This window comes from Trichechus manatus, unplaced genomic scaffold, assembly GCF_000243295.1.
Source record: "Trichechus manatus latirostris isolate Lorelei unplaced genomic scaffold, TriManLat1.0 scaffold00029, whole genome shotgun sequence".
NCBI classification, from domain to species: domain Eukaryota; kingdom Metazoa; phylum Chordata; class Mammalia; order Sirenia; family Trichechidae; genus Trichechus; species Trichechus manatus.
Window position 1 is genome coordinate 6,663,547 of NW_004443965.1, and position 26,861 is coordinate 6,690,407.

The 26,861-nt window shown below is 39.5% G+C and overlaps 1 protein-coding gene across 10 annotated transcripts in view; it reads right to left on the bottom strand.

The window, feature by feature from the left end:
* The window catches only part of IQGAP2 (IQ motif containing GTPase activating protein 2), a 333,035-nt gene that overhangs the window by 102,120 nt on the left and 204,054 nt on the right, over positions 1-26,861 (bottom strand). For 8 of the 10 annotated variants that reach the window (XR_002823745.1, XM_023729491.1, XM_023729494.1 and 5 more), the window contains 8 exons: positions 20,823-20,890; positions 20,397-20,510; positions 19,507-19,685; positions 15,998-16,085; positions 12,017-12,180; positions 10,208-10,246; positions 8,408-8,568; positions 1,193-1,317 (listed from right to left, as the gene is read on the bottom strand). Coding sequence is in view for 9 of the 10 variants with exons in the window: in XM_023729491.1 (XP_023585259.1) it covers positions 1,193-1,317; positions 8,408-8,568; positions 10,208-10,246; positions 12,017-12,180; positions 15,998-16,085; positions 19,507-19,685; positions 20,397-20,510; positions 20,823-20,890 (938 nt within the window). In the remaining variant the exon portion in view is untranslated. The remainder of the gene's footprint in view (positions 1-1,192; positions 1,318-8,407; positions 8,569-10,207; positions 10,247-12,016; positions 12,181-15,997; positions 16,086-19,506; positions 19,686-20,396; positions 20,511-20,822; positions 20,891-26,861) is intronic. The other 2 variants (XM_023729492.1, XM_004374483.2) reach the window with 1 other exon arrangement.

The window sequence follows — 26,861 nt, forward strand, 5'->3', positions numbered from 1 at the left end:
AAAAAAAAAAAAAAAAAAAAAAAAAGGAAGGAAACCTATGCAAATGCAATTAACTAACGAATTCCTATGTTTTACATCAAGAGTGATTTTAGTATTCCGAAGTTAGACACAGCATTAAAAGACCAGACCTAAAACCTTACCAAAACATCTTAAACTAGGGACAGAAACACCTGCCTATACTCTATCAGTAAACTGAGTCAAAAGTGAGTCAAAGCTAAAGGGTAAAATGGAGGTCAATGATTTTAGCAATCCTAACACAGTGTTAAGGAGCCCTGGTGGTACAATGGTTAAGGGCTTGGTTACTAACCGAAAGGTCAGCAGTCCAAAACTGCCAGCTGCTCTGTGGGAAAAAAGACCTGGAGATCTGCTCCAGTAAAGATTACAGCCCACGAATCACTATGGGGCAGTTCTACTCCATCGTATAGGGCTGCTATGAGTTGGAATCAACTCAACAGCACGTAACAACAACACAACAATCCGGTGTTGCTGTCAAGTCGAAGAGCTCTGAGAAAGTCAAAGAAGATGGTGTGTGTTTGTTTTTATGATGGGAAAAAAAAAAAAAAGCTTAAAGCTTGATAATTCATGCTCCAGAACAGCAGTGAAAATACTGATTGCTGAAGTTACACAGCTCCCTATTCTTCACTCTGTTTTTATAAGCAAGAGGTAGATAATAAGAAAGTAAGCTTCAAGAAAGCATATTTTAGGGCATATCTTGGAGTTGGTACACTTTTATACTGGTAACTCATAATTTCTAGAAACACAACAGATCACCATGATTTGTGATCATAACAGAAAAGACTGTGTTCCAATTTCTTTATTCCTAGGGCAGAAATGTGTGCCGTATTTCAGAAAAATGCCCAAATGAAAGGTCAAAATAAAGTTGGGTGCTGAAAAAGCCATTATCTACAGCAGTGGTCTCTGAAGTACAAACAAATATAAAAAATGTTAGAACTTCTATTTATGTATTTTTTATCCTATCCTTTTCTGTCTTTTTGCATATGCTTTCTAATGTTTATAATATGTTGGTACACCAGTATGAGTATATAATTTATATATAAATACATACATACATATTAGGGGAGCGTGCTCTCATAGACTCCCAGGAGCAAAAACTTGCAGCACTAGAGAACTAAATTGTCCAGACACCTTATTCTCCCACTATACTAGAGAAGCAAAGTGTTCCCATACTTACGGTCATTTTCTTCTTGAATTTGGAAATTAACCATATCAATACAATTCTGAATTTCATTCCAGCTTAAGCTATCCTGCCCTTGTGATAAGGCTTCAAGTTTAATGGTCAGTAGTGCATTTGCGTAACTGTGGAAGAGAAAACAATCACGATACCAATCAGAGACATTCATTCTATGTCTGTTATGTACCTTAAATTTCATACATGTGGCCAAAGGTAGATGTTTTGAGGTTAGACAAATAGTAGAAAGGCAAGTAAAATTCTATTTTGCAGTTCTGTCATACATCAAGCTCACTTGTACTAATGGTGTTTTTCCTTAAAGGTAGTTTTATGTACAAATGTGGTTTAACAAAAGTTCCTCAAAACACAACCTTGTGCCTAACTCAAGCAAAACCAGGAGTTCTCAGCTCTGTGGAATTAATTTTTTTCCCCTGTTATTCACTGAGTTTCCTCCCCTTTTCATGTCTTAGTTCTTTGCTTAGTCTTCAGATGATATATGACAGAATTCTATTTTACCGTGGCTCTCAACTTTTCCACCATCAAGAGCCCCTTTTACTATTTTTGTTGTCTCTTCTAAAATCTAAGCTTTCAAAGATCTTTTCTGAGTCCCTGGGTGGCACAAATTGTTAAGCACTCAACTATTAGCTGAAAAGCTGGTGGTTTGAACCCACCCAGAGGCACCTCGGAAGACAGGTCTGGGGATCTGCTCCTGAAAGATCATAGCCTTGAAAACTGTATGAAGCAGTTCTACTTTGCACACACGGGGTTGCTATCAGTAGGAACTGACTTGACAGCAACTAGCACCACCACCAATGTAACCCTAATATAGCTGGGCTGCTCACTGAGGAATAAAATACAAATGTAGTTTCAGAAACCTTGCTGAAAACACAGATCTTTGCTATATGTTTTCTTAAAGAGGTGGAGCATGAGTTGATGCAGAATACCCTAAAATTTCTCTTCACCAGTCCATCTCCCCAGAGGTTCCACAGCAGCTATGCAAAATCTGTCTTCTCTCCTATGCCCCTTTGCTGGCATACACTCTTATCCCTTGTTTCTGACACTTGTTGCTCCTCACTGTGCACAGCCCTCTGGAAAATATAGAGTTTGGCCAACCACTTAGATTAATTTTTATCTGGGGAAATTTTCATGAAAGTTATTCACCTTATTATATTGATAAAAACTTTTCATTCTTTAACAATCAGTTTTCCCATTTAAAAATCACAGAATCAATGTTACAACCATAAGCTAACACGAACTATGCCAGCCAAAAGTAAAGAAACTCAGTAGCTGAGTTTGCTAGTGCATCCTTATCTCAGGGAAATAAAGAACAATTCTCTGCGTATGTGCTGATTCACCATGCAGTCTGACTTCTGAATAGTACATAGGGATTTGCTAAAAGCAGAAGTTAAAAGAAGTAACACAATAATGAGTCTAAAACTGTTTTCTGGTGTGACTAATTTTCTCAAAGCATCAAATTGACATTGAAGTGTCTCTCATAGAGAGTAGCTTAAGAGGAAAACATCATTCAAAATAGGAAGTGGTGACAACTGTAGTTGAATGAAGCATCACCAAACCCAGACCTGAAACTGGCTAAATGTTATGTGCAAGATTTTTACCTTACCAACCATCACAAACCTAAGAAAATATTCTACACTAGTGATATATGGTAATTAATGCGAATCACAATAACAATATGGATGAATGCTGACTTGGCACTGGTTACCATCTCTAATAGATGGGTACTCGCCTATAAGAAGTGCAAAGTTCTTCCAGGCATTTCATACGTTTAATGTCTAAATGCAGTCCCTGGGTGGTGCAAATGGTTAACGCACTCAGCTGCTAACCAAAAGGTTGGAGGTGCGAGTCCACCCAGAGGGGCCTTGGAAGGCAGTCCTGGGGGTCTATTTCTGAAAAATCAGCCATTGAAAACTGTGGATCATACACATGGAGTCATCATAAGTCAAAATCAACTCGACAGCAATGAGTTTTACCAGAATGTCTAAACGATGACCCAACAGGAGTAAAATAAGACCGCTTAAGGATGGACACAGAAAACACACGCACACACACACGTGCACACAGCCTTCAGTTATATAAACATGAACAAAAACTAAAAAAAGAAACAATATTTTAGGATGAACACAACGGAGCTCAACAGGCTTTTGGAAAACACTCTACAGTTTCCCCAAACAGGTCTGTATCCCTTCCCCTCCCTTCGTCTCTCGGCATTCTCTTTTATCATATTCTGTGGACAGACTAGTAAGACTATTCTCCTAGCAGACCCGTAGTGCCTTTAAAAAGATTAACCATCCAGTTTCATTCAGAGATGTCTGTTAACCACTACGACATGCAAAGGAGCCCTTTGGCGGCACAGTGGTTAAGTGTTTGGCTGCTAACCAGAAGACTGGCAGTTTGAATCCACCTGCTGCTCCTTGGAAACCCTATGGGGCAGTTCTGCTCGGTCCTATAGGGTGGCTATGAGTCAGAATCAACTACAGGGCAACAGGTTTGGTTTTGGTTTTGGTTTTGGTATTACACGCAAAAGAGTGTGGCAAGCACTATAGGAGTATTAGGATGAACAAGACATGATCCTTTTCTTCAAGGAGCTTTTAGAACAGTGGGTAAGAAGACAAAAACCCAAAAAAGGTATAAAAGTGGAGCACAGTAGAGGCCATAAAATAGAAATAATGAGGTTCCAAGGAAGAAGAAGGAAACTCTTATTGAAGGAGTACCTTTTCTGGGACAGGCATTGAACTAAGCAATTAATCCTCAAAACACCACTGCAGAGTAGGTCTTTTTATTCATGCTTAGTAGAAGGAAAAAAAAAAAAGGCCCAGCTAAGAAGGGCCAAACTCACAGTTCAAACACAGATATTTTTTACCACAAAGCTCACGCTCCTCCAACTATAGTATGCTGGTTCTTAGAAGACGTGTAAAAACAGTGTGGCGGGGGCATAGGACCTCTTCTAACTTCACAAAGGGGAAGGAAAATCAAGATCCATAGCCCAAGCTGATTCTTATGAGGCAGAGGTCACACATACCTTCTCTCTTTTTACCAATTCTGACACCAGCTATCCCTCCCATGGCATTACTTCTCTGCTGGGTTCAATAATTCATTGCAGTGGCCACACAGAACTCACAGGCCATACTCACAGTCATGGCATTTATTAGGGCAGTAACAGGTTACAATTCAGGATCAAGGGTGACTCAGGATACAGTTCTTAAGTCAGGATAGCTTCTTGGTCATGCCCACAGGCAGGCATGTCCATCGCCCTCAGCCTCTTGGTCCTCAACCCCTCAGGTGCGTTGGGCTGACCTGGCCTCTGCCCTGCTTGGGCAAGTGTTGTAAAACTCTTTAGCTCTGCCAATAAGTGCCTGGGGACATCCCAACCCCACTCCACTAGTAAGCCTCGACCTGAAGGTGCTCAGCTCTCACTCCATAGGCCGGCACACCTACTGTAACCGTCTTGCTCCATGGGCCAGGAAGCCCACTGCACCAGCTTGCATTGGTCTCCTGGTTCTGCAGCCACCCTTTCTCTGCTGTTGCTTCTCGCTGTCTTCCACTGTCTCTGGTGTTACAGCTCTCTTTCTCTCTGTGTCCTGCGTCTAGGAGGTTCTCAGCACTGGGATCCCAGGTCGAAAGGACACGCTCTGCTCCCATCTCTTGGTGGTGGTATCCTCTAGGGTGGCTCATTTTAAGCCTAGAGGGATGGCAAAACTGACCAATTCCCTTGTTAGGGTTCCATACACCTTGTTTGCATGGTCCCATCCCCACAAGGGTGCCATGCACCTTATTTGCATCATTAGCAAATATCCAATCAACTTGGTGGGTCACAGGCACCTAATTTGCATAGTCCCACCCAATCATTTGGTGACAGTAACAAGACCATGGCTGCTGTTGTGGTTGTTAGGTGCTGTCGAGTTGGTTCCAACTCACAGTGACCCTATGTACAACAGAATGAAACACTGCCCAGTCCTGTACCATCCTCAAAATCATTGTTATGCTTGAGCCCACTGCTGCAGCCAGTGTCAATCCATCTTGTTGAGGGTCTTCCTCTTTTTCACTGACCCTCTACTTTACCAAGCATGATATCCTTCTCCAGAGACTGGTCCCTCCTGATAACATGTCCAAAGTATGTGAGATGAATTCTCACCATCCTTGCTTCTAAGAAGCACTCTGGCTGTACTTCTTCCAAGACAGACTTGTTCATTCTTCTGGCAATATGGTATATTCAATATTCTTTGCCAACACCATAATTCAGAAGCGTCAGTTCTTTGAGCTTCTTTATTCACTGTCCAGCTTTTCGCATGCTAGAAAGGCTATATAAAAGTGATTCATCACACTGCAAGATGACATTAGCTGGGGTGGGGAGAAGCATGGAAATGACTCATGGAAGCATAAATCTAAGAGGCAGGCAGGGCTTGGAAGTGCCAATACTGTGCCAAGCAGAGATGGGTGATGGTACCACTTTGCTGGCAGTGATAGGCCAAAAAGTACACAGTGTATTTGAGGACCAGAACATGATCCAGCTTCCCTGAGATGCAAAATATGGGTAGGGATGTAGCTGGGGCTAAGGTCACAACATCATGCTTACAGTGAGGAGTCTGTACTCAGTTCAGATGAGAAGTGGGCATTATAAAGGCAGCTACATTTTACAACAATTAACCTGGGAAGAGTGTATGCCCAGAGCTATCGTGAATCCCTAAAACCTTTCTGGGTGAACATAGCCCTAAGGGTGTAAGGCATGGTCAGTAGGTAAAGTCCTTTTGAGAATTAGTCAGCTTGACCCTGCCCAGCACCCTTGTGCTACGAAGAACCTACATAACCATATGGAGCGGCCCTAGATAGAACAATGTTCCTCAAACGTGATAACCTACAAACCTGGGCTTCCAAAAACCCTGGTTAAGAAGCTGGCATTGAAAATGAAATGCGGAGGCTGTGGAAGATTACTCGGGGCCAATGCATTTGTCAATACAAGAGCAAAAGTGAGCCCTGAAATCCCATGTTTGTACTGGGTTATCCAGGTGGTTATCTAGGGGGTTCAGAATGCACCTAAACAACACTCAAAAAAATTATCAAAACAAAGCACAAATTTAAAAAGTTTCTCATAGAGAACACTTGAAATCTAAGGCTGTATCTGTAGGTTATAGTTTGAAAACCACAGGTAAAGTGATTCTCAAAAGAAATGGTGCCAATTCCCTAAGGGGTATTTGGAAGTGTGGAGGGGCATTTTTGATCATTAAAATGAATGTCTGGGTAGGGGTGGGAGGTTACTGTTATTAGAGGGCAGTGGCCAGGAACATTACAAATCTAACCAGAGGTGCCAAGGAAGAAAGGCCTGGCAATCTACATCCAAAATATCACAGCCACATGGAGCACAGATCTACCTGAACACATGTGAGGTTGCCATGAGTTAGATGTGACTTGACAGCAAGTGTTTGGTTGGTTGGCCAGGAATGCTATCTATGACAGTCTTCAGATAATTGTCTCACCAAGATGCCAACAGTGCTCCTGTTAGACCGTTAATTCATAACAAAGTGACTAGCTCTGTCTTCTACTCTAGCACTAACAGATGGTGGCAAAGCCTAGATAGGTAAGAATGAATGATTAATGCATGAGGAGAGAAAAGAGGTAGGAAGAACAATTTGAAGGTTATTACAAAAGGGAAGGTGAGAAGTCAAGTCTAAATGAGTGTGGGTAGCTGGAAGATGGGTACACTGCAGAGGTCTGATGTGCACAGACTGGCCCTCACAGTGAGAGAAGGGAGCAGGCTGTTCACAGAACAAGGATGCCTGGCAGAAGGCAGACGAAAACTCAAGTTGAGGTTTGTAAGCTTGGAGGAGAGGGTGGTGCCATTAATAGAAACAGTGGAGGTAGAAATAAATTACCTTGGAAACAGACTTTGAGGAGTTATATGAACCAGATGGCTACAGAACAAAAGCATCAGTTTCCTCAAGAAAGATCCACCGTTCTTCTGCTACTTTTTGAACATTCTCTTCATAGACAAATAGTCCTCTGCATAGACAAACAGTCAAACACTAATTGCTTAACACCTAAGAAGTCTATTTGCTTTTTCCTGTAGAACTGTACATGACCCAAGAGAAGCACCCAATCTACCTAGTAGCACAGCAATTCCAGAATTAGCATCTGAAAAGAGCTTGTTTGCCAAGATCTGTGCAGATATCTCCCCCTGATGGTCACAAGAATTCAGGATGGAAAAACTACTCGTTTTAACCTGGCTTCTTGGTTTCTTGAATCTCTACCTTAGCTTTTTAATAAAAACCAAAAATCAAACTATAGGTCCAACTCATGGCGATCCCGTGTGTTTCAGAGTAGAACTGTGATCTGTAGGATTTTCAGTGGCTGATATCTTCCTGGAAGTAGATTGCCAGGCCTTTCTTCTGAGGGGCCTCAAAGTGGATTCAAACTGCTAACTTTTCGGTGAGCAGCTAAGTGCTTAACTGTCTGTGCCACCTAGGGACTCCAGCTCCTTAATATGGCCCCTTAATTTTCTCTCTAGCTCTGCAATAGTGTCTTACGATACTATCAATTGCTCTATCTAGTAGCCTATCTAGGAAACATGAAATGAGACTAAATTGAGGCTGCTACCTACTGCCATGACCAACCGTAGTCTCAGGACACTTTTGGTTTGCGGTCTGGGGCCCAGCTGCCCAACCTTGGGTCCATAACTCCTGATTCAGTTTCTTCAGTTTGAATGATTATTAAAGTTGCTTCCAACTCTTCTGCATTCTATCATCTCCAAAAGAAGTACAATGGAAGGCATATTTTCAACATTTATTTTTAGCCCATTGACTAAACTTTACTAACGACAAAACCAGCTGTTAACTGTCACAGTTTTAGACACCCTTCTCTTCCAAAAGGAACACTGTAAAGAAGGTTTCTAATATTAGAAATAGTCTTAAAAGAAAGTGACTAAAAAATCCAAACCCACTGCCATCTAGTTGATTCTGACTCATAGCGACCCTATAGGACAGAGCAGAACTGCCCCATAGGGTTTCCAAGGAGCAGCTGGTGGATTTGAACTGCCAGCCTTTTGGTTAGCAGCCGAGCTCTTAAAACCACTGCGCCACCAGGGCTCCTCACATGAGCATGGGTATATGAATTTCTCCACTAAGGAACAAATCCTTTAATCTGTGAGATTTGACAAAGACATATTTCTGCATTAAAAGGAGGACTGGAAGACTAATCGTTCCTTACCGTTCTACATATGCTTCATCCAGATTGTTGAAGCCTATTGTTGGGCTTCTGAGTTGATTCTGCACAGACACAAGATCGTTGGTTTTCAAGGCCTGGTTTAGTAAAGCAACAGCAGACAACATTTCCACTGCAATCAATAGTTCTTCATGGGCCACGTAGTTCTGTTGGAAAACATAAGGCAATATAAGCTCCCAAAATTACACATCTCTTGCGTATGATGGGAGTCTGGAATGCAAATTTTAAAGAACAATGGAAAAGTCTAAGATTTTGAGATCCCAGCAAAAAGAGGGGTCATTGGCCATCTACTTTCAATTGGCTTTAAAGAACAGGTAAATGGCTTCTGAGTTTTTCCTAGATAATCATTTTGGAAACTTGAGTTAATTACAACCAACAGAGTTATAATTCTATTCCCATAGCTGATCCTCATTCTCACTTATCATGGCTGCTCACAGGCTCAGTCCTACCAAATAATTTAGTCAAGGATTAGACAATGCAGTCATTGACTGGGTACAAACCTTTAATGTGCTTGGTTGATAACCAAAAGGTTAGAGGTTTGAGTCTACCCAGAGGTGCCTCAGAAGAAAGGCCTGGTGATCTACTTCCAAAAAATCAGCCATTGAAAACTTTATGGAGCACGGTTCTACTCTGACACACATGGAGTCTCCATGAGTCGGAACTGACTCAACAGCAACTGGTGGTGGAGGTGGTCATTGACTGAGAGTGGAAGGCAAGATTTAAGCATAGCTAATGACTGCCAATCTGAATTAAAGGTGAAGGAAAGGAGGCCAGAATTTCATCTAAAAGTTATAATCCTAGAAAGGTAGATCAAGGTCTTTAAACCAAGAATATTGATTCTAATTCCAAAAAGTTAGTCTAAATCACATTTTTTGAAATTAGGTAGAAATTTTACAATGTATCACAAAGTCTAGATATCTGAATAAATCTAAAGTAAATCTTTCAGTAAAGCAAATAAAGATCTCCAGATTTATATGATTTATAAATCTGGACCTGGTTTATTTAAAAAATACATCATAGATTTTAAGAACATCCTCCCCCTTCAATGTTTTCTTCAACTTAATAATTTTAAATAGTCTTGGCCCAAGTTCAAAAGGGAGGTTTCCTTTTCCATATTGAGGAAACATAAAAGGGAGCAAGAAAAAGAATTAAAAAAAAGAAAAAAGACTGATATATATCTTTACATTTAAGGTTGTTGCTGTTTTTAGGTGCCACTGAGTCGATTTTTGACTCACAGCGACCTCATGTAACAGAGTAGAACTGCCTCCATGGGTTTTCTAGGATGTAATTTTCATAGGAGCAGATTACCAGGTCTTTTCTCCTGTGGAGAGGCTGGGTGGGTTCAAACCACCAACCTTTCAGTTAGCAGCCGAGCTTTTAACCATTGTGCCACCAAGGCTCCTTTACATTTAAGGCTATTACATATATTTAAAATATGTAACAATATTATATTCATATTAAAATGCAGTATTATAGGATTGGATTGGATTATAGAAATTTTGCAGCAAACTGATTTCAGAGTTATAAAGCATTATTTTATCTTCCAAAAGTGAATGGGAAGAAGGGGTTTTCAAATGGAGCATGGAAATAAATTCTATCCAAACACCTTACCTTAACTACAAGTTTAACACATAAAGAAGGTATAAAATTATAAGTAAAGAGCAGAATAGAATAATCTGAGATTTACCTCCTCTACCCTTTCTAGTAACTCTACACAAATATCTAAAGTAGCAAATGGTAAAAAGGAGAAGGAAGGAGAAATGAACCGGACAACCATAGACTCACTATTGACCAGTTAGAGTATAAGTAGCCTTGGTCTTCAAGCTAGAGAAGAGGGAGAAAATATTAATGAAGAAAACTTCAGTACAATTTAAGAAAATAACTTATTTTCTTTTATTACAAAAATAGTATCCTTCTATTAAAAAAATCTAAGAAGTCTTGACAAGCAAGAATAAGAAAACAAATCCTACCACCCGAACACTTTAGTGTACCTTTTTTTTTTTATGCATTCATACAATTATGGGGAGCTCTGGTGGTGCAGTGGTTAAGCGTTTGGCTGCTAACCAAAAGGCTGGCAGTTGGAATCCACCAGCTGCTCCTTGGAAACCCTATGGGGCAGTTCTACTCTGTCCTATAGAGTCACTATGAGTTGGAATTGCTTTGACAGCAATGGGTTTGGTTTGGTTTTATATATTTATGGAGGTTGGTTTTTGTAAAAAACTGTTTATTTTTCTTTTCTTATTACAAAAAAGATTATGCTATATATTTTAATCTCATTTTTCCACTTAATATAGTGTGAACATCTTTTCAGATCATTATTCCTTTACACTATCATTCTTACCGATTACACAGTATTTCCAGCACACAGAAACATCATAAATTAAGCAATCTCTTATTAGTAAAACATGTGGTTTGTTTCCAGTTTCTCAATACTATATACAATGTTGGAAAATATTCCTGTAGCTAAATATTTTTGATTCATATCCTTTAGGCTCATTTCACAGGAAAATGGGTAACAAAATTTTAAGTTTTTGATACACATTACTAAGATTATCCTCCAGAAAGGTTGTACAGTTCACAATCCTGTCAGCTCTGTATGACAATGCTGCTTCCCCATATTCATTCGTACGCTGGGTAAAATCTTTTTAATCTTTACCAATGTGATTTTTTTAAAGTAATTGTATTTTATTTTACATTTATTTACTTCCAACTGAATTTGAACTTTTAAAAAATTTATGTTTGGCGTTTTATCTTCCTTGTTTTGTGTATTGCCAGTGCACGTTCCTGCCCTCTCCTATTAATTTTTTTGGTGGGAGAGTGTTGTTTCTGATTTTTAAGATCAAATGTCCTATGTTTTCCTTAGAACTTTAGTTTTTTAATTATTTTTTACATTTAATCTTTTAATCCATTAGAAATTTATTCTGATATATGATATGTATAGTGAGCTTATGTTTTCTTTCCTAAATGGCTGAACATTTGTAAGGATTTTGTGTATTAAATAATCCTTTTCCCACGTCTTTGAAATAATAGCTTTCTCATACATTAAACTCTTGGCTCTGCTTTCAGTACTTTTTAATCTGTTCAACTGTTTGGTTTATTCCGTACTAGTAAACACGTCTTAATCACTGTAACCTAATATGACTATTAATGTCTAATACTATTACAAAATGAAGGCACATAAATTTGCAAAATTCAAAGCCATGACTTTAACGCTCTTAGTTGCAGATTTCTAGAAAAGATTCAGAGCTTACTTTTCTAAATCAAGAACATTATGTATTTAAAAAAAAAATCTTAGTACAGTTAAAAAAATTATCCAACATTCTTAGAAAAATCACAGAGAATAGGAAGAACCTGTTTTCATGTATATTTGTGTAGAGCCTCGATATCCCTATTGTGCTCTTAGATTCCTTATGTAGATTAAAGGCAGCAGTGAAAACGGCAGGAGGGCACAGAGCTGGTGCAGGTGGGATAATGACTCCTGGGATTGGTACAAGTTAAAGACTCTATACCCCCATTCACCTTTCCCAGACAGCCTTCCTCGTCACTTGGACATGAGTATTAACATCTCTGGAACTGGAGTCTTTGCTGACTTACCATGGCATTCTGATTCTGGAGGTTGAAAAGTTCATGCTGATACATAGCAGCCGCAAAGGGATAAACAGCAGGCAGCTGGGCCTCTGGTTTCTGCAGTGCAAGCAGCGTCTTCTCGGGGTCGCCTTCCCTAATTACAGCATTGATGTGGTCCACTGCAGCTAGCCCTGAGGGTGGGGATTCACATTCTGTGAGAACGTCAGCTTTTCCCACTGCCACCAGAGCCAGCCAGCCCATTTCCCAAGGATGAGAACCTAAGCACACTCACTTTCCATGAACTCTAAGAAACTGCAGTTAGTTGCAGGGTAGGCAAAGCCTTGGAAATGATAGCTTAGGAATTCAGTCAGTCCAGTCCTGGCTAAGTCCCTACAAGCACCTCAGCCTTGAAGGAGCTTGAGTTATGAGATCATTCCACCTAGCATGACTTGCCTATGAAACCCTTCCTTTTAGGACCAGCTATGGTCCCACCTCTTCCATGAAGCCTTCGTGATTGCTCCAGTCCCTGGATTTCCCGTCTTTTGAATCCTCACAATATTTAGAGCTGGGTCATGCAGTTCCAGCAGCCATTGTTCTCTAATGCTCCCTGTAGGTCAGTATTGCCTCCCCAATGAGACTCTAAGCTTCGTGAAGACTGGAAGCAAGCCTTGCCCTGCTGTTGTCTTCCCTCTGCATCAGCACCATGGTAAACCAACAGCAGGCACTCTGATACTTTGCTGCTTGATGTTGTCCATGTTACTTATTTCTCAGGACATCCTCCCTCAACTCTTGTGTTCTATGAAGTATTACTCTTAAGAAAAATAATTTCAGATTACTTTTAAAAAACACTTTAAAACATTACCAACAAACTTTATTATCATTAAATAAATCTGTGCTAATACATTTGTTGTGATTATCGTGTGCTGTCGATTCCGACTCATAGCGATCCTATAGGACAGAGAACTGCCCCATAGCGTTTCCTAGGTTGAATTTTTTTACCAGAGCAGATTGCCAGGTCTTTTCTCATGTGGAGCAGCTGGTGGGTTCGAACCAATGACCTTTTGATTAGCAGCCGAGTGCTTAACCATTGCGCTACCAGGGCTCCTACTAATATCACCTCTCCTCAAAAAAGCCCCGGCCACAGAAATGTCTTTATAATAGAATCTTCCATTATATGACACACCATAAACAAATGCTGCAATCTCTTTACCAGTTGTAATGTTCAGCAGATTACAAAGAATCACAACTTTAGCGACTAAACTGGGGTGCTTGAAACAGCAGATTTAGTTTGGTTTTCAGAGCACAGAAATGGAATGGCTGACCAAGTGGAAGAGTGAATGATGAACTCTGCCACCAGGGAATAGCAAACCAGACAGACACAGAAGGATGCTGCCCTATGAAGAAGGCCTTAGGGTAGGAGGAATAACACAGACTCAGAGTTTTAGAGCTTTTCAAGGGTTAGTCTGTCTGCCTGGTACATGCCCAGACTGCAGCTAAGATTATTATAACCCTTTCCTGACAAAAGACAATTTATCTTCTCTGAATACATTCACAAAGAGCTTCCCTCAGTAATCCTTTCTACTAAGAGACATCATTAATAGTAGGAAATACTTATAACTAACAAAATCCGTCATGCTATTGCCCCTAAAAAACTCACACTTAATCAAAAGGACCCTAAGAACTCAAACACGCCTTTTCTATTCTTAGAATCAATGTGGCAAACTAAACATTCCAGAAAGGAAGGTCAGTGGGTGGTTGTGGTGCTTGCAGCTCAGGTAAAATTATCCAAGGCCTTCCAGCTATGTCTCTGGTTCCTCTGCATAGGATCTCGCTTCACTGTTCCTAATTCTTATTTGAGTTTCTACAGCTGGATGATAAAAATAGCAGAAAATCACATCCTCAAAACACTCTTAGTAAACCATTTCTTCTAAAAAATAAGGCAAGCTTGTCCACTCTTTCACACCCTGCGTTTAACAAAATTTCTAGTCCTGATCTTAACGGAATATATCAGATAATGAACAGTACCAAACCCAAAAGTTAAATTACTGTAGTTCAAACAAAGCGGAAGCCTCTGACAACAGGCCGGCTGACATCACCACCAAAGCTGTCACTTATGCCGTTACCATGGCAGCCACCAGTCTGGATGCCTTAACATTTTAATAACTTACGTGGTTGGGGAAAAGCTTGTGCAAGTAGCTATATTCACATATTTTAAAGCAGGTGATCAACTCATTGTCATGTCACCAACTAAAATATGCTTCAAAGGGGTTTTCAAGACTACTTTCAGTTCTGCTGGACTTTAAATTTTCGGATGGGGAGAGATCAAAAACTTCAGGATAATCCTGTCCTATGCATTAAAGCCATCAAACATTATAATGTCCTTCATCAGCTTTAGCTGGTTATGTCATTAGTGCAAATCACTCCATGCCTTTTACTTAAAAATGGGACAAAAAAAAAAGAAGTATAGCCAATTTGGCATTAGATTTGTGGTCAGGAAATTATGGCATTGAGAAAAAGTATTAAAATATGTATATAAGGCATTTTATCTAACATGAGAAGAAATCTGCTTTAGTGGTTACAAACTTTTTCAAAAATAAAGCAAGGCAAAAGGCTACGGAAGCATTTCCTCACTAAGTTTATGAGCCTCCGATGTCTTGCTGGAAATATTAATTTCTTCCTGCAATTCATTTCTGTCTAGCATAATGAAATTTTCAGGTTTCCAACAGAGCAGAAGGAGAAACTTGAAATTATGCTTCATGCATCATTGCCAACATGTTAAAAATGTAATAGGAGTAAAAGAACAGGAACGTGCACCCCAAAATGTGAAGGTGCTGCCTTAAAAAAAAATTCATGCCACAACTCTCGGAAGTTGCATGCATGTGTGTGTGTGTGTCTGAGAGAGAGAGGTAAATTCTCAAACACACTCAGTTGTTAACTCCTAGATATTTACATCAAACTTGCTTTGGGCTTTCTTGATTACTGTTTGAACCATTTATATGTCTCTACCAGCAACTTTAGGAGCAGACTTCTGAGTAACACCTACAGGTGTACATTTATTTGAAGAATTTTGCCTTCAAGATGGCAAAACTCATCTAAGAGGCTAAATAGAGGATGAGGTTTAGAACTGTTCTAACAAGAGAACACTCCAACTTTAAATTTGGAGAAGGTTCACACACTTTATTAAAAAGGCTAAATTGTTGTTCACTTATTTTTGTTGGTTATTTAGATTGATCTGGAGGAAATAAATATACAATAATATTCCTTACTCCCTCCTATAGTGCTCAAGTAGGAATAAATTCTATTGGGAGGGATTAAGACTAACGGTGGGGTAAGACTAATAAAAAAAGCCTAACGTATCTAAACTTACAACCTGAGTTTCTTTGTTCTTCATAGTCACACAACTGAACTATGCACCAAGAAGAATTTAACCTCATGACTTCAGAAAGGCTCAGGGATGTGCGACTCAAACCTGCCATTATGTGATTTCATCTTGCCTGTCAACAGTGTTATTCACTTGGACAAAAGCTACACAAGCTCATTCACTTGGACTAAAGCAAATAATTCTTACAAACTGCAGGCTGGGAAGTAATAAAAAACAGAGATGGCAAAAATATCATTTACAACTTCAATGGAACATCATCACGTTATCAAGGGTAAGAAACAATATAATCTTTACAAAATAATCTTTTGTTACATAACCTTTAATATCAGCCCAGTAAGGGACAGGGTCAAAATGTAAGATGCACTGTCCCCATGATGAAACAGAAAGGTACAATCAAACTAGTGTCAAGATACTCCGAGATACTTTGCATGGACTTGGGGGTAGGATCACGGGAAACTGTCAGATGACACACCATAGTTTAGAGCAACATTGACATTTAGTCGACTTTTTTCATCACGTAAGACAGCTTTTACAAGGATAAAAGTTTAGACTCGTGCTAGGCCTTTAGCAAAGAAGGTATGCATCTTGTAGAAGTACCCATTTCCTTCATACAACCCATTACTTACTGTTGACTTTATTGATACCGTCTTGGATTTCTGCTTGTGTCAGCAGTTCTTCATATGCATCTCTTTCCTCTTCTGAAATACAGCTATTCTGCAAAACAAAGGCTTCATTGACTTCTGAAGCTAATAAAATGTTTCCAAACCTTGATAATCCAAAGCAAAAATGCATAGAGTGATAAAAATCTGTCACTGATTTTCATTTGAAATCAATGCAAGCATTTATGGAGTGCCTGCTTTATGCAGGGCACTGGAGTTAGAGACACTCTGCCAGGGTTACACAGATGAACAACAGATCCAGTGGCTCTCTGAAAAGAACTAGTTGTCTAATGTGGAAAATATTATTGTTTGAACATTAGGTTGGACCATTTGGTATTGCCATTTTTTCTGTAGATCAATATTGAATATTGATAATTTCATATGATTCAACCTAATACAACAAAGAACACAAATAATGACTATATATAGAATAGGATAGATTCTATAGAGAACTACTATAAACATTTAAAAAAGGATTCACACTCGGAAGGAAAGTTTTAAAGAGGCAACAACTGAGGAGGGCTTGGAGGAAGAGAGTACTGTTAATGGCAGAGATGGGAGAACAGGATGTAGAGAACAGAATTTAGTCACAAAGTGGGAAAGCTTGGCACGTTGGTTGAAGTGTGGGGTGTATGTCCAGCGTTAGTCAAATGGATGGGGAAGTTAGTTGGGTATCATGGAGGCCTTTGAAGGCTAAGCTAAGGACATGTACTTAATTTTTTTTTTTTTAATATTGAGCTTTAGGTGAAAGTTTACAGCTCAAATTAATTTCTTGTATAAAAATTTATACACATATTGTTATGTGACACTAGTTGCAATCCCTATAATGTGACAGCATCCTCCCCCTTTCCACCCCAGCTTTCCCATGTCTATCCAACCGGCTCCTGTCCCTTCCTGCCTTCTCATCCTGCCTCTGGACAGCAGCTGCCCATTTGGTTTCATGTATCTGCTTGAACTAAGAAGCATACTCTTCATGAGTATTATTTCATGTTTCATAGTCCAGTCTAATCTTTATCTGGAGAGTATGCTTCAGGAATGGTTTTAGTTCTGGGTTAACAGAGCATCCTGGGGCCATGGCTTTGGGGGTTCCTCCAGTCTCAGTCAGACCATTAAGTCTGGTCTTTTTACGTGAATTTGAGTTCTGCTCAAATTCACTTTTCTCCCGCTCCATCAGGGACTCTCTGTTGGGTTCCCTGTCAGGGTGGTCATTGGTGGTAGCCCGGCACCATCTAGTTCTTCTGGTCTCAGGTTGATGGGGTCTCTGGTTTATGTGGCCCTGTGTCTCTTGGGCTAATAATTTCCTTGAGTCTTTGGTGTTCTTCATTCTCCTTTGCTCCAAGTGGGTTGGGACCAAACGATGCATCTTAGACGGCCACTCAATAGCTTTTAAGACACAAGACGCCACTCACCAAAGTGGGACGCAGAACATTTTCTTGATAAACTTTGTTATGCCAATTAACCTAGAGGACCTGTACTTAATTTAACAGGCAATAAGGAATCTGAGGTTTCTGCGGGTGTGACAATCAGATCTGTACTTAAAAAGATTATTTCTGCAGCCTCTAGTGCTGAGAGCTGTTGGCCTGGAGAATGACAGGAAGCAGGGAGAGCTGTGAGGAAGGTGCTGCAAGAATCCTGAGGTGAGGTTAGGAGGGCATGCTGAGGCTAGCATGGTGAAACAGGAAAGTAGGCATAAGATTCAAGGCAAGAGAAAATCAACAGAATGTCACAATAGATAGGACATAAGAAACTAATTGTCATTGTGTCAACCCTGACTCATGGTGACCCCATGTGTGTCAGAGTAGAACTGTGCTCCATTGGATTTTCAATGGATGATTTTTCAGAAGTAGATTGCCTGGCCTTTCTTCTAAAGCACCTATGGGGGGACATGAACTCAATGCTGAGTGCATTAACCGTTATAATACCCAGGGACTCTGGATAAGACGTTGTTGTTAGTTGCCATTGAGTTGATTCCGACTCATGGCTACCCCATGTATGCAGAGTAGAACTGCTCCATAGGGTTTTCAAGGCTGTGACCTTTTGGAAGCAGATCACCAGGCTTGTCTTTCAAGGCACGTCTAGGTGGGTTTGAGCCATCAACCTTTCGGCTAGTAGTTGAGTGCTTAACCATTTGCACCACCCAGGGATTCTGGATAAGACACAGGGGCATAAAACAAGTTCTGAGACAATGTGGTAGTTGTTCCCAACCAGGGAAGCCAGGAAAGGGCACCTATGTGAGAAGGGCAGGGTAGAAGTGCACAGTCTTCTGATGTGGTGGGTTCAGGGCCTGCAGGACATCGAGGTGAAGATATCTGGAGTAGCATTAGTAAGCAGATTTAAGAGGGGCTGGTATAAAGCTGACAGCTGATTTCTTCAAGTGGATGAGATCAATTGAAGAAGAACAGAGAGAGACGTGATTTGATGCCAGACCTCGAAGAATCCCCATATTTAGAGGGAGGAGGAGGAAGAAGAGACACTAAGAGATGTAGAGGAGAACCATGGCAGCACAGAGCATATGCCAGGGGAGTAGAGAATCTCTAGGCAGGTGGGGCAGGGTGCAGACAACCGTTCTGGATGCTGGTGAAAGCCAACAGTTGAGAAAAGACCATAAGACAAAGTGGTTGCTGCTCTCAGCAATGGAGTTAGAACTCATATGGCAAGAGCTTAAGGAGAAGAAACGTTGGTGAAGTAGAAGCTCTGAGTCTACACAAGGTTTTCAGTAACTGACAGGCAAGTGGCAAGCATGGAGTTAGGACCAGGGGCAGGCTGCCTTGCCAAGGAGAAATACCTCTTCCTCAAATATATAAAAGGTTAACATGAAGAATAGATTCAAAAGTCACCCTCTCTACACTTCATTGAACTGAATTATTAATCTCTACTGTTGGTGTTGTTGAGTGCCATCGAGTCAATTCTGACTCATAGAGAACCCATGTGATAAAGGAGAACTGTCCTACAGGGTTTTCTTGGCTTTTCTTTACAGAAGCAGATTGTCAGGTCTTTCTCCCGCAGAGTTGCTAGGTGGGTTTGAATTGCCAACATTTCGGGCAGCAGCTGAGCACTGTGCCACCAGCGCTCCTTGAACCTCTACTAATAAATATAAAGGTAACGCAGCTAACACAAAGTTGGCTAGTGATGCCTAACAAGGAAAGATCTTGAGCTACTACTTCTATATTTTCTGGGTAAGTAGCAAGTTTATGACATGATCGTCAATGCTTCCAATCTATAATTTTCATCATAAAAGGAAACCTAATCTCCTTATATAGTAGCATGCTCTTTTACATTTATGTTTCATCCAAACCAGCTGCCTATGGCTATGGAGACCAGAGTCATTTCTAAGCAGTTAATTTAAATATATCACTTTTAGCATTAAGGTTTTTTCAACCTAGCAACAGCTAACTATATTTATTACTGTATTACTCGGAAACCCTGGTGGCATAGTGGTTAAGAGCTGCGTCTGCTAACCAAAAGGCTAGCAGTACCTTCAGTCTTGCGTTTTCCTCTTTTCTCTTTTTAGCTTCCCACAGTTCTTTCTGATACTCTTGTGCAAGGTGGTCATCCACTAAAGTTAAAACTGCATTTGGGTTTCTTAGTGTTACAATGGTCTGTTCTGCTATTCTTTTCTCAACGGCTTCATTAATGGCTATAACTGCAGCATGCACTGAAAAGTAAAGAGAGAAAAAGAGATTTTTATCAGCAAAAGGCAACACTGACAGTTGCGCTGATTTTGTGTCAACTCAAGCAGGTTTACTACCTTCCTTGGCTCCCAGGAAGCATGCCAAAAGAGAGACCCCAGACATATTGTGCAGTACCTCTCCAAACAACCTCTCCACGTGCCTTTTGTATTTTTGCTCTCAATATCTGTTAAGTAATCCCTATTAATTTATTCAACTTGTACCAAAAGCCTAAAATGAATCAAGCCCTATGCCAACCACTGGAGTGTGAAAATAAGTCCTTGCTCTCTTGTCAGGATGACATGGACGGAGCTCTGTTCCTGCCAGGACATACCTGTGATTTGGCCTCCAACACTAAAAGATCCAAAGTAATGCACACTACCACTAAAATTCTTCTAAATAGTATTTTGTTGTGTCCACTAAAATTTAAGGACACAGAAAGCAAAGAAATATTTTGGAGAATGGAGCTATTCCTGGAATATCTTAATCCACACCGCACAAGTGGATATCTAAAGTCCAAAATTAATTACTTGCTATGTTCAGACATCCTCAAATTTAACTATCTAAAATGCATATAATAAATGCTTTCAGGGCATTTAAAACATCTTCTAAATATCCTACTTTGTGCAATCAAAATCAACAATTAAAGTAAGGTAAGTCTCAAGTTAACGGCAAGTTTGGATTTTAAACAGACTTACAAGCAGCTTCATCCACAGACAGTTCATTGGCCAGAATACCACCTATTTTGCTAAAAGCTGGCATCTGTATTCCATATTTGTCAAGTTCTTTTCTCATATTACTGATTTCCTCCTCTGAAAAAGAACAATACAAAAATCAAAGAAAGCCACAGACAGAGGTGGAGGCAGGAATGAGTACATTCACATCAAGAAATGTCTTCATCAGAAGGTAGGGCCATTTCTAAACAAGAGGCTTATGAAGAAACTTCTCGTTTCACAAATGTGGGGAAAAGGGAACCCAGCCAAGTACAAATAAAATAAATAAGTTTTCTTCTCTTGTCAATATAAAGGAATAAAGGAGATCAATAATGTCAAAATGAAACAAAAATAACTGGTAAATTTTCTTATTGAGATTGTAAACAATTATAAATATATAATGAGTAGTACCTGTGAAGTCTACTTTGCCCAACAAATCCTGGATCTGGGGGGCTAATCCTAGTTTGAACAGATATAAACTGAAAGACAAAACACAAAATTATCAGGAATTTTATCACTATAAATGTTAAGTTTTGTTCTGTTTTTTTAGCCGAGAAGGACCTAAGAGGTCACCTCATCCAAACCATTCCTTTCATAGATGAGGAAACTGAGTCCAAAGATAACACAGTGCCTGTGCAGCCAGGACTAAAACGCCTGTACAGGTCCCAGAGATTGGTCTTCTGTAGGACACAGTCCTTCTATAGAGTCAACTAGCTCTCCGTCATCCATTTGTAAGGAGAATAAGAAACACAGTTAATACAAAACAGCAGGTAATCTAAACAGATTATTTCTTTGGCTATTCTTTATATAATTCTAATTTTGTTGAAAGTACAGCTTGAATTATGTTTTGCTTTTTAATATTCCTCTAAATGCTATTACCCCTTGGGAAACAATTTGTTTTACATATTTTTGAAACAATAAATACAGTGGAAAGACTATTATTGGTGGATAGGCAATGTTAAGGATAAACCATGATATGAGCATATTGCTAAGTGGAAGGTAGAGAGTTAATTGCATAGATCAAAACAAAAAATCCCTTAGGTGCTGATGATGGCAGGCATTACATACCCATAACCTGACAAAATGAGGGCTGGCATCTAAATTCTACCAAAGAAGATGAAAATATATGGTTAAGTTCTTTTTCCACTGTATTACTAAGCCACAGTTTATGTCTCATATTTATCTCTCATCTCCCCAGTCCAGTCCCCAAGATTAATTCTTGTTGTTAGGTGCCATCGAGTTGGTTCCAACTCATAGCGACCCTACAGGACAGAGTATAACTGTCCCTTAGGGTTTCCAAGGAGCGGATGGTGGATTTGAACTGTCAGCCTTTTGGTTAGCAGCCAAGCTCTTAACCACTATACCACCAGGACTCCAGATTAATTCTAGAGACCAATTTTAAAAATTCTGTATTCACTATTATCAATTTTGAATTGAAGTTTAGAATTTATGAGATTTTAATCAGAAGTTAAAAGGACAGAGTAGAACTACCCCATAGGGTTTCCAAGCAGCACCTGGTGGATTCGAACCGTTGACCTTTTGGTTAGCGGCCATAGCTCTTAACCACTATCCGCCAGGGCTCCATATATGGAATGGAGTCTCTGGGTAGTGCAAACGGTTAAGCACTTGGCTGCTAACTGCAAGGCTGGAGGTTTGAATCCACCCTGAGGTGCATCAAAATAAAGGCTCAGTGATCTACTTGCAAAAATCAGCCACCGAAAAGCAGGTAGCACTCTGATACACATGGGGTCATCATGAGTCGCAATTGACTTGATGGCAACTGGTTATATATGAGAAAATGAACTGAGAATGATTTTGATGGTTTGAAGTCTTTCACTTCAGATGTTGAGACAACATAATCTGAGTACTGGATAAAATAAATAAAATTTCATAAAAACACAATGAAGAAGTTCAAGATCCAGCCTTCTTAGTGGTGTTAAAATAAACTCTTAAAATGTATAATTAGTCAATGTAAGTAGCATGCACTGACTTTCTTTGATCATTTCTGTAAAATACAATTAATAAGAAAAGTAATATGTGATCATACTTAAAAATTAGAGATTCACACACACACAAAAGCACAAGGTGGTTAAAGAAAATTACATAGAAAATCATCACCCAGAGTTAAACACTAAATATCTTGATATAAATCCTTTTAATCTTATTTCTGGATACATTGGTGCAGTGTTTAAGAGCATGGCTGCTAACCAGAAGGTTGGCAGTTTGAATCCACCAGCCGCTCCTTGGAAATTTGATGGGGCAGCTCTACTCTGTCCCATAGGGTCGCTACGATTTGGAATTGACTAGACGGCAACGGGTTTGGTTTGGTTTAGTACTCTATAACACAAACGCACTATAACTTACTTAACCAGTTGCTGAACAATTAGATTGTCGCTAATTATTCACTATTGCAAATTATGCTGCAGTGATCCTACTTATACATAGACACACACATCCCTCAAAACAAAATTGCCAGATTGTAAGGACATACACACAATGAAAGCTTTCAATACATACTGTCAAATCGTATTCTTGAAAAGAGACTATACTTATATATTCTTTGTGAGTAAAGGGTTAACCAAATCCTTTTCTCTTCTGCACGAGAACTTGACCTTTACTTAACTTTCTAGCTCTGTTCCCTTAGGAACTTGATAAAGGCATACTGTCAATTGTAGTACTAAGCAACACTGCTTAAAGAGAAAAATAACCTGATTGATAAATTGAATTATGAAACAAAAAAAAAAACCAAACCCAATGCCATCAAGTCAATTCTGACTCATAGTGACCCTACAGGACAGAGCAGAACTGCTCCATAGCGTTTCCAAGGAGCGCTTGGTGGCTTCGAACTATCAACCTTTTGGTTAGCAGATGTAGCTCTTAACCACTACGCCACCAGGGTTATTGCAACTAGTAAAAATTATAAATATCTATATCTTAGACACCACATCTTAGGGCTTTCCCAAGTTCAGTGATACTTACAAGCGGCATATCCCTTGCAGGGACCTGGGAAGCTATGCTATGACAATCGATATTGGCTTCTGGGGGCATGAGGCTTCTAAACCAGGGAGGCTCCTACACCCACCAATATGAGTCCTATTCCTAGCGTCCGAGCTGTCACCTGGGGTTCAAAGAGCAACAGCTTCTAGATGGCTGTGTGGGTTACTATGTGGAGTGTCATAAAGACCCTCATCACACTCCACATAGTAGATCAAATGTCTGATGCTGGCCCGCTGGCATGCTGGGCTTCTTGGCTATCTCTATTCTTCTGAGTTACTGGTGCCAGATGTGGCTTCTGGCAGTCATGTGAATCTGAATGCTTACTTGAACCTAAGATGACAACCCCTGATGGGCAAAGCCTCACTCCACCACCAATGTCTGCTGTCATCAATTAAAACTCTGCCAATCTGATAGCCAAAAACCATTACTTAAACCTGCATTTCCTTTTGTTAGTTGTGAGGGTAAACATTTTTCATACATGGATCAATCATTTGTATTTCTTCCTGGAAATGCTCTTCATGAATTTATAAATTTTAAAGATTTTTTTTGGGGGGAGACTTTATCTTTCTCTGTTTTTTATTCCTTTTCCCTCAAAACCACAGCCAAAGGACAGGGACTGAACGGTGAGAATTTTTTTTTACTGGACAGTAATTTTATTTTTAGCACTAAATTCCCATAGGAGATTCATATTTTACCTACAGGGAAAAACATATTAGACTCTAAAATTCTTCAATGTGAAACAGGCATTATATATTCATAATTCAAAGAGACAAAGGTGGGATACATTCCTTAGTTTAAATTCTAGATCGTTACAGAATATCAGGGACGTAGAACTGTTTACTCAGCCTCTAAAGACTTTACTACCAAAGGTTCATACCAAACAAAACATTATAATTAAAATTAGATCATTAAGGTATCATGCTGACATTTTTGAAATCATAATATTTTATGAATCACTTCTCAACTCATTACAGGGGGAAACAATTCCAGTTAAAAGGGAGCTTATATCACATGGAACAAATGAAATGTCAACCTCTTCACTTGTTCCTTTCAAGTAACAGGAACTACAAAATGAACAGAATTAAAATAGACGTGCATTGTAAATTTGCAAAATAATTCTAGGAAAATAAAATCAAGCCATCATTTAAGAAAGGAGAATAGATCCATAAATGATCTAAAAATTATCACTGTATCACTTCAATTTCTTTCATAATACCTGATTTGCATTTTCCTCTTCCCATTTTACAACTAAATTAAAAAACACACCTGAACTATTTTATGAATTATATAAAAATAGTTCAATGAGAGAAACTTTGAAACTTTAAAAACTTTGAAAATTCAAGTAGGAGACGTCCATAAAATCTATGTATTTCAAGTACTTAATGTGTTGTATCTTTAACATATATTACCTATATTAATATCTTGCTAAAGTTTTAATATACTTCTAAACTTGTATTTTTTCAAAGCCTAAGCTAATCAGTATTCATATCCTTAATGTTTTCTCACTTCCCTAACTATGTAATGTTCAGATAATCTAGAATTCTAGACCTATGCTTTTATTTTTATATGATAAATTGACAATTTTGAATAACTATAAGTCTCAGTAATTTCTTTTCTCAATTTATCCACTTGTCCTCTGTCTTAATTTTATCTTTGGTTTTGCCATGTACAAACAAGAAACCAGTTGCCATCAAGTCTATTCTGACTCATAGCATCCTCATGTGTGTCAGAGTGGAACTGTGCTCCATAGGGTTTCAGTGGCTGTGATCTTTCGGAAGCAGATCACCAGGCCTTTCTTCTGAGGTGCCTCTGGGTGGACTTGAACTCTTCCATTAGCAGCTGAGCATGTTAACCATTTGCAGCACCCAGGGACTCCGTAAGAGTGCAAGTACTCAATAAACATTTATTAAATGGATAAACAGAATGAATCATCAATTGCACATATTTTCATTTGTTCCTTGAGTGCTGGTTCTGTCTGTTGAATCTAATGTCTCTTCTATAGTGCTGGTTCCCCTCAAATGCCTGGCATTTCCCACTTTGGGGCCATCTTGGGGTATTAGACTTGCTGTTTATCAGTTGTTGATCATAGGTCCCATGACAGGAGCCAGCCTTAGGGAGACTGTAGGGGACGGTGGGACTGATGTCAGAAGGGTGCCCAGAGTCTTGCCTTCTTAGATCAGGGGCTCCCTGTCCCTTCTTGGGGTCTTTGGCTATCTTGGGTGCTGGTCTGCTACCCTGGTATCAGCATGTACACTTGTCACTTTAGGGCATAGGTTTGTTTGTAACATGAACTGAAAACTTTTATGCTAAAGAAAAGTTTTAATTTCTCCCCTTTGCTACTAAAGAAATTAGATGGCTATTTCCAATTATACTTTTTATTACTCCACTGTACACTGTAATACTTGCCGCCATTGAGTCAATTCCGACTCACAGCGACCCTATAGGACAGAGTAGAACTGCCCTATGGGGTTTCCAAAGAGTGGCTGGTAGATTTGAACTGCAGTTGAGCTCATAACCACTGGGCCACCAGGGCTGTAATATAAATATCACAATAGCAAATACCCTGGCTTAACTAAAAGTTCCCACTAGGTGGTGCTGAGAAGTTACCGTTTTACATCGGGAGACCAGTTGTCCTTCAGTCAAGAGTCTACTTTTAAATTTATTTTAAATAAGAGATTTACTCAGGCTAATTTGAATAAGGGAGGACTCTCACTTGCTTATACATATTTTTACCAAAAAATTTTTATTTTTTAGTTTATATTTTCTATTTGGCTTCAATTTTCAATATTTATGGCCCCTGATGTTGAAATTTAAACTACTAGCTTTAAAAAGTTCACTTTTTAAAGTATGAGAGTTGTTTTTTGTTTTGTTTTGTTTAGATTTATATTATTGTTTTTAATGGCTCCACAGTAGTCTGTTTTTGGGGCATATAATGATTGTTTTAAATTTATGTATACATTTTTATTATTGTGCTTTAGATGAAGGTTTACAGAGCAAACTAGTTTCTCATTAAATAATTAATACCCATATTGTTTTGTGACATTGGTTACAAACCCCACGATGTGTCAATTTACTCCCCTTCTCGACCTTGGGTTCCCCATTACCAGCTTTCCTGTCTCCTTTTGTCTTCTCCTCCTTGCCCCTGGGCTGGTGCACCCATTTAGTCTTGTTTTGTTTTATGGGCCTGTCTAATCTTTGGCTGAAGGGTGAACCTCAGGAGTAACTTCAGTACTGAGCTAAAAGGGTGTCCGGGGCCGTATTTTCGGAGTTTCTCCAGTCTCTGTCAGGCCAGTAAGTCTGGTCTTTTTTTGTGAGTTAGAATTTTGTTCTACATTTTTCTCTAGCTCTGTGTGGGATCCTCTATTGTGATCCCTGTCAGAGCAGTCAGTGGTAGTAACTGAGCACCATTTAGTTGTGTTGGACTCAGTCTAGTGGAGGCTGTGGTAGTTGTGG